The sequence below is a fragment of the Cynoglossus semilaevis genome, chromosome 19, assembly GCF_000523025.1.
Source record: "Cynoglossus semilaevis isolate Cse_v1.0 chromosome 19, Cse_v1.0, whole genome shotgun sequence".
NCBI classification, from domain to species: Eukaryota; Metazoa; Chordata; class Actinopteri; order Pleuronectiformes; family Cynoglossidae; genus Cynoglossus; species Cynoglossus semilaevis.
In genome coordinates, this window is record NC_024325.1 from 14,426,287 (window position 1) to 14,444,301 (window position 18,015).

The 18,015-nt window shown below is 40.6% G+C and overlaps 1 protein-coding gene across 1 annotated transcript in view; it reads left to right on the forward strand.

The window, feature by feature from the left end:
• The window catches only part of LOC112488629 (FRAS1-related extracellular matrix protein 2-like), a 37,376-nt gene that overhangs the window by 13,110 nt on the left and 6,251 nt on the right, over nt 1-18,015 (forward strand). Inside the window, exons 3-4 of the mRNA XM_025065698.1 lie at nt 7,435-7,581; nt 15,213-15,443. Of these exons, the coding sequence (XP_024921466.1) occupies nt 7,435-7,581; nt 15,213-15,443 (378 nt within the window). The remainder of the gene's footprint in view (nt 1-7,434; nt 7,582-15,212; nt 15,444-18,015) is intronic.

Genomic DNA, 18,015 nt, shown 5'->3' on the forward strand with positions numbered 1-18,015 from the left:
TCCTGGGGGGGGTGGGTGGGGTGTTAGCCTCGGGCTACTGAGCGGTCAAGCCTGCGGCACGGAGGAGAGGTGTTTGATATTTAAGAGCTGAGGCGTGATTGCGTCTAATGAGAGCCCTGAGCGCCGGAGCGGCGACTCCAGGCTCTTACGGCTAATTACACTGCTCTGTTACGGCAGCAGGGGTGGGAGGGAGGAGGGGGGAGAGAGGGACAGAGGGTGAGAGGAGCAGAGGGCTCCTCCTGTGGCAGGTTGAAACCAGCTGCCATCACTGAGTCGGGGACACTTGTTTCCCAGGCGTCTCCTCCTCCTCCTCCTCCTCCTCCTCATCCTTGGGATTGTTTTCATGGAGACAAAACACAAATTACAGTGAAGGACAGTAAATGTATACACGCAGTGTGTTTTCATCTCTCTATCTTGTGTATAATTGTCCCCATCAATCACGGCATTTTCGTCTCATAAACAGCAGCATAAAAAGAAGGAAACAGCAAATCTCCAGTATTTAAGACGCAGCGAGCGGAGCGGAGCGTCACAATAGAGGCTGATTATTTCCGACGCACGCAAGCAGTAATCAAGTGATGTGGACAGTTCTATATAAGAGTTTGAATCATTAAAATCATTAAAAACGCTCGCCTCCGCCGCTCCGCTGCAATAAGTTGGAGTTGTATTCGTCCAGGCAGTGACATAATAACGCAGTATTCCTGATATAATGTAATACAACGGAGTAAAGTGGATTATCTGACACTCGGCGCATTAAATATGTATATTCTCAGAAACAGCACTTATGTAAATATATATATGTGTTCATTTTTAAGTGAGTTTTGAAAGTGAAAATGGTTTATTATAAAAACAGCTGATTTAAGCTGAAGAGAGAGAGAGAGAGAGGTAGTTTTTCTGCAAAATGTGCATTTATTTCGGGGTCACGTCCTTTTGGGGATTTTTTCGGTCCGAGTCCTTGAGCGAAGGTGAAACAGGATTGTGTAGAAAAAGGAGCGTCCACACAAAGTTTGGACTCACTAATGTTTTGGTTTTTGTTTTGGCTGACTTTATTTCACAGGTCGATAGAGTTTGTTTCCGCTAACCGGTCGGTTAGCCATTACGCTGCTTACTTTTAGCTCATTATCTATAATTTGACTAATGATGTTTGTTATTCAAACGTCGGTCCATCTCTCAGGGCATTGGATCGTTAACAAAGAAAACATTCCCACAAGTGTCACTTTTTCTTTTCTTTATTTTACCTTGACCCTGTTGCTCTACAGTAGTTGTTTTTGGCTAATTCTTGTTGAACGTTTTTTGCCATATTTTCATTAGGCTAACTGTGTTTTTCACCTTATTCAACCTTTAGGGTTTTTGCTAACTATTAGCTCTTTGGCTTAGTGCTATGGCTACATGTTTTTCTTTTTCTGCATGCTACATTTTCTGCTAACTTTTAGAACTTTTGACTTACTTTTGACTAACAACAACAATCTTACCTTTTTCTTTACTTTTCTCTCGTTATCTGTATATATGTTATGATTATTGTTATTTTTACATTTCAGCTTTTTCTTTTTGTTAGCTAAACTTTGTAGCTAAATTACCCTAACTCTTTTCTCTCGTTATCTGTATATATGTTATGATTATTGTTATTTTTACATTTCAGCTTTTTCTTTTTGTTAGCTAAACTTTGTAGCTAAATTACCCTAACTTTTACCATCATTCCAACACATTTTATCTTCCTTAATTTTTGACTAAATATTTGAGTAATTTTTTTTTTTTAATCAAACTCAGGGTTGTAAATACTATAAAACTATGAAGCTGTGATTCTTGTGAGAAACCTGTTTCATTTAGTTTTGCTGTTTCTGTGGAATCAGAAGTAATTTATTCCGGGAGCGACTGAAGATTTGTGATGACCTGCGAGTTTCTTCTCCATCCTCTTCTCGCCTCGTTCCTGTTTTCATTTTGTGCGTCTGCATATTTCCTTCTCAAATGCAAATGGCATTGATCTTTACAATATAGATTCCTTTCATCTGGTGCTCACTTCCTGCTGCTGACATTCAGCCTCTTTTCAAACATATCAACTCTTTCATTTGGACTTAAATCCCATTAAGTTGCTGTGTTTCCTGGACGAACTCAACCACCGAATGTTGAGGAGGAAAATATTCAGCTGTGAAATGCTGATAATGCCGTGTCCTGAGGAACGTCTGCTGACATGTCGACCTTTCACTTCTGTTGTTTTATTAGTTGATAAAAAATGCTGTTAGAGTTTCAGATAAATGATACGTTTGAACTTTTAAACTCAAACCAGTCTCAGAGGACGAGGACTGGTTTGGTCCAAAGACTGATCAGCTGAAAATTTTAAGCTTTAACTGAATCTTCCCAATAATTCTTGGATATTTTTGCCTTGTCATATTTGTTTCCATGATATTTTAAATATATTTATTTATTTTTCTTCATCTACGTCTTCCCTTCTAAACTTTTCCTACATATTTCTTGTTTTTTATTTGTCTTTTCTCCCTCCTCCTCCTCTCCACATCCTTCGGTCTTAAACCCATAATAATCTGTTTTTTCTCCCTTTAACACATTTTATCATTATTGATTTTACATAGATTTTTTTTTCAACTTGAACTTATTTATTCCTTCTCTCGACCATTAATCTCGTCACTTGTTATGGCTCACACCTCTCGTCTCTCCCCCCGTCTTGTTCAATTAAACCCTGGTGTTTGTGTTTCTGCTCCTTTATCGCGTCCTGCGTCTCGCTGTCCCGCCCTCGCCGTCTTTCACGGCCGCCCGTCGTCTCCCGTCGTGTTTGTCTGTCAGCGTCTCTGCTGATGGATGTCTTTGTTGCTGGATTACAGCCGGAGAATGTGGCCCTGGACACGAGCTGCATCTCATTGAGCGCCGTGATGAGAGCGAGAGACTTGTTGAAGGATGTGATGAGAATTCCTTATCACCACAATCATCCGAAAGTCCTTCTCTGATCCCTTAAAAAAACATTTGCTACACCAACAGCGCCCCCACCCGCTAATTTACCTTTTCTAAATGAGATACAAACCAAACTCCAACATGTCAGAGTTCCCTGACTGTTTCTTTCTTCATCATTAGCATATCATTTGAATGCCCATATTAGGTCGTTAATCTAATTCCCCCTCGTCTTTTCCTCCGGGGTGTTTGTGTTTCTCTGGGTAGAATTAAAAAGAGTAAAGGTGACAAGTCCGGCTCATATTTCCTGATTTATCCTGCCACCGCGCGTCTCTGTTACCGTTCATTTGAATGCAGCTTAATGGCTCTTTAATTTAAATTTAAATCAAATAAGCAGCCCGACGTGGAGCCGAGCTGCATTTCCACGCTTCACTTCCTGCTGGAACATAAAGATACAGGGGAGCAGCTCTGAGCTGAGCAGTATTTCCAAACAATAAAGTCGTACATTAAAAGTACCTCAAACCGCCGGAGTAACAATGAACATGCGGCTAATTAAAAAAAATAGTTTAAGTTGCTGAAGGAGAAAATGGTGTTAATTATAACTAAGAACCGGGGTGAGAAAAGGGGTGAGTTTCTAAACCTGGTGAACCGTACCACATGGAACTGTGTTGGTGTCTCACAGCTTTCCATTTTTGTCGTCCTCTTCACATGTTTTGGTATATTGCAATTAAATCTTTGGACATTTAAGTTTAAAAACAGAATATTTTCCTCTTATTCTGCACAGTGTTGAATTTCCTCAACTTTCCTTTAAAATTCACTGCTGAAATGTTGTTCAAAGTTTGCTGATTCTCAGTCAAGATTTCAGTCTTTCTGTATGATTGTTAGCCTTCTGTGCTAACATTTAGCCACTTTCAGCTAAATACATTTCAACCTTCCACCTTTGGGTCAGTTTTTGCTACTTTTTCTCTCAACTTTTTCTCTTCCTGATTTATAATTTTAAATCAAATTTTGTGTTTTGCCTGTCTTCAAATGCATGAGAAAAGTTTTTTTTTTCAAACCTCTGTTTTTGTCTGCCTGTCTTCAAATGCATGAGAAAAGATATGTTTTTTTTTTCAAACCTCTGTTTTTGTTCACCGGTTCGTTTTTGAATTATTCTGCCCAATCATTCGTTGCCTTGTTATGGACTCGACGATCACACGAGGGGCAGCGTCTCCTCCGTTTCTGCTCCATTTGTTACATTATTGATTCTTCTTCCTCAGTAAACATCCTGACACCCTGTTCTAAATGATGTCAGTTGGATGAAGTTCAGAACTGGAGTCAATCACAACTTTCTGCTGTTTTAACTTCTGGTCATTTCTGTGCTAATTAACGTATTTCTGACTCTTTTCTCGACCTTCCGAGGTCCCAGCTCGAGGTTCTGTTGAATAGTGATGAGTCACTGTATCTTTGAGCGTCAATATTTTTCAAGTTCAAATTTGTGGATCTGTTTAAATAATGAGGATTATGTATTCTTAACTTAATTTATTGGTTTTTTGGGGGGGGTTCACCTACATTGAATTTTTTTTTTTTTTTTTAGCAAACCTGTCTCCGATGCATCTGTTCTGCAGTCAATTATTCCTCAACAGTCCACTTCATTAGTTTGTTGCCTTGTTAGGGTCAGCGTCTCCTCAGTTCCAGCTCAGTTTGTTACCTTATTGATTCTTCTTCCTCATTAAACATCCTGACACTCTGTTCCACACTCTGTCAGTTGCATTCAAAAAGCCTCGCGCTAAAGTCAATTACGAGCTCCTTCTGCCGTTAGCACCAACACCAAACCTGCGGGAGGACAAATGCTTTTAGCCTTTATATTCAGTCGACACTTTTTAAAAAATCCGTGGAGCAGCTCACCCCCCCACCCCACACCCTTCTCCCCCCTTGGCTCCCCCTGGGCCTTTTACCTACAGCTCTGCCCGGGGAGGTGTACGACTGTCTGCGCCGACATCGGTGATAAAAAATAAAAAAAAATCACAGCATTTTATGATCTTCAAAGCTGTGAGGTTTCTCTGACCGGGACATTTCTCCAGATGCTGCAGGTGATTCTGCAGCACAGTCATGGCTGAAGGCTACAGAACCAGGGAAGGAAACTGTTCTCGTGTCTAGTTGTTTCCGCCGGCAGGATTCACCGTTGTCTGATGTTCACTTCCTGTCACGCCAGCAGGCACAGCAGGGAACAACAGGCTGTAAAGACGGGGTCTCTGGAGTTGGAGTGTGATCATTTCTCTGGAATCTTTCAGTCGATCGTAAAAGGAAAAAAAAAAAAAAACGATAGAAGAACAAGTGCTCGAGTCTTTGAGGTCATTTATGTCATTAGAATGTTCAAGAACATTTTAAAAACTCTCTGACGTTTGCCCTCACGTCACCTCCGTTCTGAAGAAGACTATTTTCTACCATATTCGTATGATTTTACAGACAGTTTGAAGATTCTTTGCAGAACATTTGCAGAACAGATTTTGGTTTTTGCGACACTTTTTGTTATGAAACTCTTTTGACATGTTTTAGCTCCTTTTGCCAAATATATGGTATTTTTGCTATCATGTTTTGCCAACATTTGGACCATTTATAATTGATTTTACATTTATTTCATGCCCATTTCGGAGCTTGTTTTTGGTAACACCACGTTGTTCAATAAAAAACAAACAACTTTTGGCCATCATGATAACAAATGTATGTTTTAGACATTTTGGGGAAAATTGTAGCTAAATCTCAGTTATTTTTTGTTGCGTTTCAGCCACTTATGTCTACTTTCAAGATTATTTTTGTTCTGACTCTACTGATTCTTGTTTCTTTTTAAAGCTTCAACCTTTAGAGACTGTTTTTTGCTTTTATTCATTGTCTCGTCACATCAACTGCTTTTAGCAGCACCGTGTTTACTGAAGCAGAAAGTGCTGAACTCTTCACCTCCGCTGCTTTTTAGCCCGATGTCTGACGCAGATCTGAGCTTCATTCAAAGACCTGGACCTGTGGTCTGTGTTTGTATTCATCTGTATATAATATATAAAGTATTTAATTTTTTTCTTGCTGTCTTTGAGACTGGCACTTCATGAGAATTTTTTTTTTTTGAAATCCACGGCGTTTAAACAATCGTCCTCCACCTTTGCCGTTTCCTGTCAGGGAAACACTTTCGTTGAACATTTCTCGTGACTGCACAAAGGCCGGGGAGACATTTCTCGGCAGCACACCTTCTGCTCCAGCCACACATTGTTTTATTGTCATTACAGTCCATTCATTACTGTAAATCTGCAGCCGTGGGTGAGCACATTATCCACACAAAGCCTTTTCTCCTCCACAAAATCCTTTTTTGTCCAGGCGTTGAAGTGGCAGCCATTAAGTGTTTTGCGGCACCAACGGCGACAGTTACTCTGCCAACCTGTACTTGATACCACACTGATTCCCTGGCAGACTCAAAAACTCAGGATGATGTGCTATTTTTATCAGAGCGGGAGGGAAAGAAAGGGGGGGAGAACGCGGGATCATCAAAGGTGAATGTGAACTCATTAAAAGTCTGCCTCCACCAAGAATTGTATTTTTAACTCCGATAAGTTGAATAAATATATACCGCAGCAGATGTTTGAGCTCCAACGTTTTCGGCTTTCAGTTTGAAAATAATTAATACACACATTTTCTACTTTATTACAGTTTCCCTGCTGTTTTTTTTTTTTTCTCACGGTCCAAATTTTTCACCTGATCATTTCCTCTTTCAAGTTTTGCAGACAGAGACTGAGGCAGTTAATGCTGAGAAGTAAATGTTCACAGGAGCTCAGTCCGAGTTTCCACAGGGATGGAGTTAGATTCTGACTCTAACCTTTAATTTAACACAATTTTTTTTTTTTTTACAAAAAGAATCAACATGGGCAACTGATGAAACATTTACATACTTAGAACTGCACTTAAAGTGTTTTTTTTTTTACAAAAAGAATCACCCAACGTGGGCAACTGAAGAAACGTTTACATACTTAGAACTGCACTTAAAGTACATGTAAAATATACGTAATAAATAAAATATTTTTACTCAGGATTTCCGACATTCTGTATAAACATACAGATGTACACAAGTCTTTAAATCTGCAAAAACATTAATAAATGTTGGGTCAGAAGTTGCAAAGGTTAAAAGTAAAAAATCAGTTTCAACAAAGTGAGAGAAAAAAAAAAGTTCATCACTACCTGTATATCTCAAAACTTAAACCCCGAAATCTTAACTAAAATCTTAAAATACTAAAGGTTACCAAATACCTTAAGGCAGTGTTTCCCAAACGACCCAAAAACAAAATCTCTGGCGACCCACCTGAGGGTTGTGACCCAGTCTTTGGGAAACAATGCCTTAAGGTGTAGAAGTTAGCAGGAAATTATCATCGACAGTTTGTATAAATTAAAGAAGATCAAAAGTTGGCAAAGAGTATTTATTTATTAAAAAGTATTTATTACCTTGATAAACACCGTAACAGTACGAATGATTTTGGCGTCAACTTTAACAGATTTTTTTTCCCCCCGTCTCAACTCCAGGTGGTAACAAACTGAAAGGACAGCAGTTCCGTCTGGACTGGGCCTGGATCTCCCTGGAGAAGGAGTACTACGTGGTGGACGAGGAGGACAAGTTCCTGGAGGTGGTGCTGCGACGCAGAGGTTACCTGGGAGAGACGTCCTTCATTGGTGAGTCCCTCCGTCTCCTCCCGGTTTTTATCCTTGAAAACGAAACTGTAAAAAAAACCCGACGACGATTCGATTATTGACAGTTGCTAACACTCGAATGCAGCGTCTTGGTGTCTAAGAAGTGTCGTTTCTAGGACGTCGTGTTTCTTTCCTCGTCTGACAGAGTGTAATTGAACTCTGTACATTAGATGTGAGGCAGAGTCAGGAACAATGTCTCTCTCTCTCTCTCTCTGGTAGAGTTCTACGTAGGTGGCTCTAATGCATCGGCTCTTCAAACTGCAGAATACAAATGAAATGGAAAGAGTCTGACGTGACTGCAGGTTTGGAAGAAAAACAGAAAATACACCAAATGCACTCTCTCGCAATTTTACTCCGTGTTCCAATAATTTGGTGAAAAACATGTTCTTGGAAATCTTGTGAATTGATGTGACGCTTCAAAGAAGCTGCTGGAACATTTTGTCTCTAATTCAATCTTGAAATGAAGCTGATCGTTGACCTGAGGTCGACTTTTAGCCACGTTAGCCTGTAGAATATCCAGTCGATGCTTCATCTCTCTTTCTATTGGTCTGAAAAAAAAAAATGTAATTTGATATGATATGACTGCTGTTAAAAAACGTTTTTACCAGATGGGGGTACGCGGTACACAAGGGCATTGTTAGAATATTTTAAGGATTGAGTTGGTTCTTAGAATCTTTTTTATTAAGTTCATTTTAGACATGTTTCTTTTCAGCGAAGTTATTCTGAATCCTAATTTTTAGTATTTTGTTTATTTAAAACCCAGTTGTCATATTAGATTTTTTTCACTTCTGACACTCGACCAGACAGAAGAGGTTGAAAACCAGAGCTGCAGACAGCAGTGAAATGCAGTTCCTCAGGTTCAAAGGTGCAGCTGATGATAGCGATGATTTCTGGCCCTGGAGGCTCCGCCCTCAGCCAGGTTAGCTCTCACACCTGAGTTTGTTTTGTTCGCTCTGAGCTGCTTCTTCACTCCCGTCAACTGATCCCAGTTCATGCTGCGTCTGGTGGCAGCAGCGCGGTCTGGCAGTGTGTGTGAGACTTTAACACTCGTCTGCCTCTGTGTGTGTGTGTGTGTATAGGTGTGTGTGTTGAGGTAAGGTTGTACGGCAGTGGATCTCTGGGGGCACACATGAGAGCTGGAGGAGAAACTCTCATCTCTTGGCACAGATGGAGAGTGTCTGGTTATCTTTCTGAACACACACACACACACACACACACACACACACACAAAGTCCCTTTTCAAGTATTTAGTCATGTGCACCCACCTTACGGACCCTGCTGTTGCTCTCACCTCTGACTCAGTCCTACATCCACAGACAAACCAATACAGTTTGATTCACAACGAAATGGAACTTGACATTTCTGTGTGATGAAGACCCGCACAAATCTCAAAAATAAATAAAAAAAAAAATCATAAATATATTATGTTAGACCGTTGTCAAATCCAGAAACTCTTTATAAAAACGTGACTCTTCAATAACTTCAGTTCTTCTTTCAGGGCTCTGCTAAGAAAAAACACATTTTTATATAATCCATAAAAATGCATCTGTAGTTCTGTAACTCACGTGGGTTTTTTATTCATCAGACAAAAGGATAAAAGAATATCTTTTGTCCCACAAACTTATTTAAAATAATGATTTGCCAAAAAAAAAAAAAAAAGAACATTGCCACTTTTCCTCCCTATCTTCTGATTTAATCTTGTGAACGGTCAGGAGGGGAGCTGCAGCTAATCCTAGCAGTCAAGGACGAGGGTGAGAAAACACCATTGATAGTTTGAGCAAATTCTTGAAATAGATGGGTTTTTTTTATTTATTTTTTTTTTGTCTGTTTGTCTCGGTCAAAATGAACACGTTGAAGTCCCTCGTTTGTTTCACATTGTTTTTGAAAGTGTAGCATTTCTGCCGTCCACGGAATTCATCTTTGTAAATTGGACTACTCTTCTTGAAACATCGATAAACTTTTTCCCGGCGCTCCCACGTTTCCAAACACTTGATGATGAAGTTCAGTCCACTTCATGACAACCACCAAAGAAGAGAAAAACTTCTGATCACAGTCTAATAACTTTTATAGATTTCAATTTGCTGAACTGGCGAGCAGAAGAAATGGAGCCAATGAGCCAGTGATAGAGCGGCAGCGCTCACCGCGGTCAACGGCAAACAACGTAACGCAAACCAATCTCACTCTGCCACAGAGCCTATTGATCAGTGTTATCATCAACACAACTGAGCTTTGAGGCTGAAAAAGTTATTTTTGTGTCTCATTAGTGGCGTTTAGCTGAGGCCGCGCCGCAGCGCGAGATGCTAATTTAGTTTTCATAAGTTTGGCTCAAGTTTTAATGATCTTTTTTTTTTTTTTGCGACAGATAATTTGCAGTGTGTTTAATGAACATGTTCATCAAAAAGTTGCCTCTAAAATTTAATGATGAGCCAAGACATAATTAGCAAAATTTTGTAAACAGCGATTTTTTTTTTTGCTTGTGTTTCTTGGTGGAATACGTTAGGTTTGATTTTGTCTTAAAGATGCTAAGATTGTCCTCGTCAGTGGCAGGAAGTTGAAGAAACAGCTAAAGTTGACCGGTGTCTGTTGGGTCGAGTCCTTCGTTGTCCAGTCATCACTGAAAAGTTCCAGGGTCTGAGTCTGAGTCCTAACTCCTGAAGATTAGGTTTTAGAGTTTTTAGTCCCTTGAGAAAACACATGAATAAAGTCTCCAGGGTTTAAAGTCTGGGTCCATCTGAAGATAGAAACTTTTTACTTTGAGTCTGTGTCGAGTCTCTTTGGTTCCAAGTTCTACAGTAGTTTTAATTTTTACTTTAGTCTTTAAAAAGACTAAAGAAATATGGTTAAATAAAACAAAAACAGATCAACCGTTGACGTTTTATTACAGTGATACATCTCATCATATTGTACTTAACATCAGACACCTTATAGTTTTTAACATGTCTTGGAACTTTTTGACTCTCCTTTTATTGCTTTTTTTAAACTACATTCTTAGTGTAATGCAGTGGTTCTTGATTATTTTCAGTCACGCCTGAGAACCTAATAATATGTATATATATGTATATATTTATTTATTTATTATATCTCTATAAACCCCTGTATGAGTTGCTGCCACCTAGTGACTGGAGGCTTATCATTCATGCATTGCTACACTAATGTCCATATGCGTGCCCCCAGGGGGGGCCCGCCCCACCATTTGAGAAGCACCGGTGTAATGCAACATAAAAGTACACGTTCTCACTCACAGCCCGTTTTCACTGTTCCTGCTTCAGCAAGACAGAAAACGGACGAAGACAAACATCGACAGCTGCCCGACACAGATTAGTTTGTTTGTCGGCCGACACTTGTGTCTGCAGTCGCTGGCATTTTCAGTGTCACTACTGCAGCAATTTCACCTTATTTACTCCTTTATTCTGGGGGGAAAGAAAACATCAGCTGAACTCAGGTCAGTTAAGTGAATTTGACATTTTGAAAAATATGCTGCCAGGACTTTTTGGAAGCACGAGGAGACAATATTCTATTTATTAGTTTAGCCAAGACACTCAAAAATCACAGCTATTGAATTTCTGCTGGAGTAAAGTGGAGAGAGGAGGACAAAGGCAGAGTGACTCATGTCTGTAGTGAGATGTCTGTTGTGTTCACTGACTATTGACTAAATTGGGTGTGAGGCCGAAGTTAAAAGTAGGTCAGAAGACTGAGACCGACAACAAGCGAAGACTTTGTTTCCAGCGTGGACTTGGTGACGATGGCAGTTATTAGGGCTGTGGCTGGGATGAGGACGTTCCACGCCGCTCGGTGATTCGCACTTCTGCCGACGTGTTGAGCCAACACGGTTATGAGCTCGTTTAAAACAAAAAAAAAAACTCTGTTTTTGTTTTTATTTCAAAGCAAATTTGTTGCACCTGATCCAAAATTGGTTCCAAACCCCATCTCTGTGTGATGTGCAAATAATCCAGTCGGAGTAAAATTGGAAAAAATAAAATAAAAATCCTGTGTTATTGGACAGCACAGCAGAAATAGATTTGAGTGTGTGAGGGACGGCAGTGTTGACAGAGGCTCTGCTAATGAAAGACGCTGCCGTGCCAGGTAGAAGCTGCTCCACACTCTCCATCACTACAGGGCTGTTCAGGTGGGGGGGTGGAGGTGGACTGCAGGGAGGAGATCAGGGTTCAGAGATGCTCCCACAAAGCAGAGCTAAAGCACAACAGAGCTGGACAAGAGCCTGGGATCAGATCAGGATCCTCCATCCTCCGTCTTTAAGCTTAAAAGAAGAAAAAAAAAAAACCCTCCCTCGCTCTCTGCTCATGAAGAAAAGAAGAATCCAAACACCACCTCCATCCTCATTCCACACCTGGAGTTCTTTCTCGTCCCCGCGACACCTGTCCCACCGACTCGTCCACCTTCTTAACCTGCATCACTTCCTGCTCTTTTCATCCATAATCTCCTCTCGCCTCGCCGCTCCTCGGAGAGCAGTCGCTCCTCTTACGTCTAACCTGCTTCTTTTTTTTTTCTGTTCTAATCAAAGACTCCTCCACCTCTGAGCAGCCGTACAGTCCTGGGTCGGTGCCATGAAAACCTCCCATCATTTCTCCTTCATCTCACTGACGTCTGCCTTCTCTCTCTTTCTTCGGTCTCCGCTGGGCCGTGTTTGACTTTATTCTCCCTCTGTCGGTAGATTCTCACCTCCTTTGTGAGTGTGTGTGTTCATGTGGGGAGCGCAGGTGTTTTTATCTCTGCTGGACGTCACATCCTTATGTTGGTTTCACTTTCATGAAACATGGACCTGACTGCGCTCCTTTCTTCTCTCTTTTCTCACCTTACTTCATCTCGTACTTTCCATTTTCTACATTTTTTTTCTGCACTTTGCCTTTATTGCCTTTTCTTTGTTTCATCTCCCTTTCATTTAAATTTACTTAAATCACAACCAAACAGAGTTTGCTCCTCCTCCGTCCTCCTTCTCTCCGTCCTCCTTGTCCTCTCAGATAAATGAACGCTTCGTTGACACAGGTCAAGATGCTGAACATCGTCTCCTGTGGACTGTGTCACAGCCTCGTTATTGTCGACAGACCAGGTGGATGGAGAGATTATTTTATTTCACACACAAAGAGAATAGTAACCCCCGTCCCCCCCGTCCCCTGCCTCCCCCACTTCTCCTCCCTACAATCACACAGCTTGGTATGAGGTATTTTGTGTGGGGGTTTTTTTTCCATTCAGCCAAACTGGGCTCATGGTAATATTTGCTTCTACTGCTGAAATTGTGAAGCATAAAAAAAAACAAAGAAAAATATTTGCAGAATGTGTGAGAGAGTTCGTGTGTGTGTGTGTGTGATGTGGGCTAACAATGGACGCCAGCTCTGACAGCGTTGCTGTAGAGATCAGAAGTTTCTGTTTGGGTATATTTTTCCCTGTGGAGAAAGAAAAAAAAGCTAAAGTGCAACTCCAGGCGAGACACGTCTGAGCCCTGCAGGGGGGTTAGAGAAGGTACCAGAGTGAGGCTGAGCCTTCATCTGTCCTGCAGTTAGGATTCTCTGCAGATCTGTTTCATTTGACGAGGATCAAACAGATTGTCAGACAGGAAAGACAGGAGGATGCTCTCCATGTTTCCTTTCTTACTTTGACTGACTTTGTTTAGCCAAGTATGAAATTACTGGAGCCTGGAAACCAAAACTGTCCTTCATTCATTCTCTGACACTGTCCTTGAAAATGTTTTGATGGTGGCTTTTACAGTAATACTTGGGAATAATAAATCACATCAGATGTGCCGAAGAAGAGGAGAATATAGTTTGGTAATGGTAAAAATATCTTTTATCTTATCTTCATCTGTCTTATCTTGTCTTCAAGTTAGCTGAAACTAGAAAAAAAAATCAAATCCAGAGAGATACTCTGAGAGTTGGAAAAAGGACATTTTTGCCACCAAGAAAATAAGCAAAAAATGTCAAACAGAAAAAAACAGAAAAACATAAAAAGTCAAGGTAAAAGTTAATTTGAAATCAGTTAAGGTTTAGATGTTAGACATAGCATAGATGCTACTAATACTTTTTTTTTTAATTAAGCTAAAAGATAAAGATTAGTTAATACAATAAAAAAGACACATAAATGATAAACATAACTAGCTACAATTCTTGCTAAAGCTATTTTTAGCCTATAAATCAGATTCAGGATCAGGTTGTTTCAACCAAGTTGCACATAAACAAAAAAATGAAATTTAACATTTCAAATACCATATAATGAGCAGGAAGTAGCGCATCTAGCTCAAAACTTATAACACCTCATAATAGAAAGAACTGGAAAGTCAACAAAAGTTCTCAGCTGACCATCCAAAACCTAAATCTCTCATTTATATCAGTAACAAGCCATTATTTTCTCCCCATTGTCCTGTTGCTAACAGCACAGCTCCAGATACTGAGAATAGATTCCATGCAATGGTTTTCCTACAGGGACTGTCAGCCGCTGCTGTGTGTTGTTGTAGCAGCAGCAGCATCAGCATCAGCATCATTAGTTTGTTGGTGTTAAGAAAACACAGAGAAACAGCAGGTTTTTTACATTTAATGTGGTGTTTGGGTCAAATGTGAGATGAGCTGTGGAGACCATCAGGCTTTTCTCTGGACTCCACTCCACCGCCGCTGCCGCTTCACGCGACTGAGTTCATAACAAATGCTTTCCTCTGATTGGTATTGAGATTAAATCAAAACAACTCTGGATTCTTCCCGAACAACTTTTCTATCCATTTAACTTCGTCTTTTTACAGCTTTGAGTGCAACGTCTTCACGTAGGGTCTAAACACGTCCAATGAAAACACAGAGCCTTTTATTAGGGATGTTAGACTTTTGGTCAACACACTCTTTTATCTCTGAGGTTTTCACTTGTGTAAATTATTAAAAGCCCTGAAGGTCCTCTCAGCAGCAGCAGCAGCAGCAGGAGTGTAAAAGTTTGTGTTGCTACATGTGTGATTATTTTCGGCTCCTGATTTGCATATAATATACTCACCTCTCTTGGATCTTTACTGCGTGACGATCCAGTGCGCCCGTCTCCTCTGCACGTGATTGTCACCTCTTCACTGCCTGTATTTAAATGGAAAAAAAGCATTAAAATATTTTAAAAAAAATCCTTTTAATTGACAAGTACAGGCATGGATCAAATCACATCGTTGTGAAAATTTCATATTTCCTCCGTCTCAGTGTGCTTGATGTGTGAACTCCAGTGCTAACAGTGAGCGCTCCTGCTTTGAAGACGTCACCAGAGCTAGATCTCACATGAAACCAGACATGTTTGAAGAGAAGCGGAGGTGACACACAATCCGACATGTGCACAGATAACAGATGGCAGAATAAAAAAACAACAGCCAAGTTAGTGTCTTCTCAGTAACGATATGTTTATTCAAACGCTTCAGTCACAAACTAATTTCACACGTCTCTGTATGTGATCGCAAGAGAACAAGAAAAGGAAAAAAAAAACAAACACCATGTTCTGAACAGCATTAAAAGGTGTGAACGTCTAATCTGATTCTTTCATCTGTCTCTGACACCTCGTCGTGGTCGTGTTCTTTGCCCTGTCGTCACTTTTCTAATTTTTTTTTTTTTTTACTCAAACAAAAATGTCCCCTTTTTCTTCCTCAGGCATCGGCACCCTGGACGGCACTGCGAAGAAGGACGAGGATTTCAAGGGCAAGTCCCAGAAACAGGTCCAGTTCAACCCGGGCCAGACCAGAGCCACGTGGAGGGTGCGGATCCTCAGCGATGGGAAGTACGAGCAGGCCGAGGTGTTCCAGATCCTGCTGTCAGAGCCGGTGATGGCGGTGATGGAGTTTCCTTCTTCTGCCGCGGTGGAGATCGTGGACCCCAATGACGGTCAGTGCCAAACAGACGCTGGAAAGGTTCACTATTAACCTAAATATTGCAGTTATGTGAGTATTACTACTACTATGCAAACGTACAGATATACTTAGTGTTTGCCAAAGCTAGCTGTAGCTGTACTTGGTGTATACTGTAGTAAAGCTTAAAGTAAAAAAAAACAAATACTAGTAATTTGTTCTCTTAGTAATTTTCTAAAAGTATAGTAAGAGCTATTTGTTATTGTATTCTTGCTAGCTTTAGCTAAAAAGCCAGTTAGCCAGAAACACAGAAAGATGTTGGCTAACTACAAATTAGCCAGTTGCTAGCTAATTGCTAGCTAATTGCTGTTTTTGAAACTGCAGCTACATGTTACGTTAGAATTAATTTCTTGTTAGTTTGTTAATTAAATTGGCTAAAACTAAGACTTAAAAATACAGGAAACTTTATTTTAACATTTCACATTATCACGGTTTTTTTTAGCCTTTTCTTTGGTGCACTTTTAGTAAAGGGATATTAGAGAAATATATTTTTTATTACAAATATTTTCCGTAAGATAAAAAAATGCAGAATATAAGCAGCTAAAAACTTTTCTTTCTAACGGAAATCCCTGGGGTTGGGTGTAAATTTAGTTTGATTGGCAGCTTAGTGATGACTCTTACAAATAGTTTATAAGAAAAAACAATTAATGAATAAATATATTATTTTTTTATTTCCTATTTCCCACCCAAAAATATGCTTCCGTCTTCAAAACAAACATCAAAAGCAGCCTCTGTGGACAGACAGTGATGTGGATTTAAAGTTTGAGGAATAAAAAAAAAAAAAGATCCAAATGAAAAGTGTTTCTCATCTAAAGTGACGGTGCAGAAAAGCACGGTTTCCGCACAGAATCCCAGCAGCCGCTCAAGCGCTGCTGTCACGGAGCAGTGAAAAATACACAAGACTTTTCACATAAATCACATTTGTCATGTGAGGCGTCAGCCGGCGCAGAGTGAATCAGCTCACATGTCAGATCTGCCCTGCAGGAGAGGAGAACGCACAAACCTTTGAGTTGACACGCAGCCGAGATTTACATGCTAGTCTGTCTGTTTACTTCTTTAACACGGCGGGAGACAGGAAAGGCAGGAAATTTGGCTCAACTGCACGCTAACGGTGACGCGCTAACGCTTCATATCGCTGTTCTACATCTGCGGTGATGAACTGAACTACAGCTGGAAGATGCTGTGGTGAAGATCTTTGTTGGACTCTTTTTGATGCCATCTAAGGAGTCGTCATCATCAGATTTTAAAATGATTATTTTCCTGTCACTGTGTTTCACACCTGACTTTATGAAGATATATATATATATACATGTCATAACAAATATTGCATAGGAATTGACTTCTGCTGGCATGTAGAAAGATTCCAACAGGTTAAACAGCAGCCGTCATCTGATTGGTCAAAGGCTGTTTGTGTCTCTTGGTGAATTTTATATTTGATGAAAAAAAAAATTGTGTTTAAGATCGAGGACCCCTGGACTAGATTTACTACTGCTTACAACACACAACAATCAGTGTGTGTGTGTGTTTTGTGTGTGTGTTTGTGCTCTTCCAAAAACAACTCTGCAGAGCAGTTTTGAGTAATTACTCGCTGAATGTGTGAACAAAGACTTTAACCACAGTCACTCCCCAACATCTGCTCTCATCGTTCTCATTTGTCTTCTCATTCTTCTCCGTCTCATTCTCCTCTGACTCCCTCACGTGCGTCCGTCGCCGTCCGTCGCCGTCCGTCCTCCCCTGTGGGTTAATTATGCCGTGTGTGGAGGCCACGCTCCGGTTTGTTTTTCCGTCTTCTCTTGGGATGGTCTAATGTGACAGTGATGTGCCACTCTCTTCTCTAATGGGCCCGCGAAGCTTTAGCGCTGCCTGTGGCGTTAGCCGTTCTCCTGCTTCTTCTCACTAATGATGAAAACTGGCTTTGTCTGGTCTCCTGGAACAGCCTGGAGATTCCCCCTCCGTCCTCCAGAGGACTCGTCAGCCGCGCAAATGTCGGCTTTAAAGCGAAAGATTGAAGAAGATTTTTATGGAAAAAAAAAACAAAAACAAAAAGAGGTTCAGAAATTAAGGAGCGCTCATTCAGTAACAAGCGGAGTTTGTTCTTGGAGTCTGTGTTTATCTGCATGGACGCCCAAGGCTTTTCTTCTTCTTCTTTTATTGTTTTTTTCTTTCTTAGAGAGCTCAGTCTCTGGCCTGTGGACCATCCACATCCACTCTAAGTGCTGTAGCAATAACAAACTTTCTGTAATTACAGGCTGTGATAGCATCTGCCGCTTTCTCCTCACAAAACTTTATGACTTTTCTTTCATATATAATTCATGCACGGAGCTGAGTAAAGATAAAGGTGGTCACCCGCTGCTACACTGTTTGCCGCAGCATCTTGCCGTAATCAGTGAAATCTCTCCACAGCGAGGATGCCGTGCATCAGTGAGGCTACTCTGCTACTCTGTGTCGTTTTTGGCGTCAAGGTCATTCCACTAAATGATGAGTTCTCTTTACTCTCTGTGGAAGTGTTTGTGGAGGGGGGTGGGGGGGGGCACAAGGCCAGATGCAGT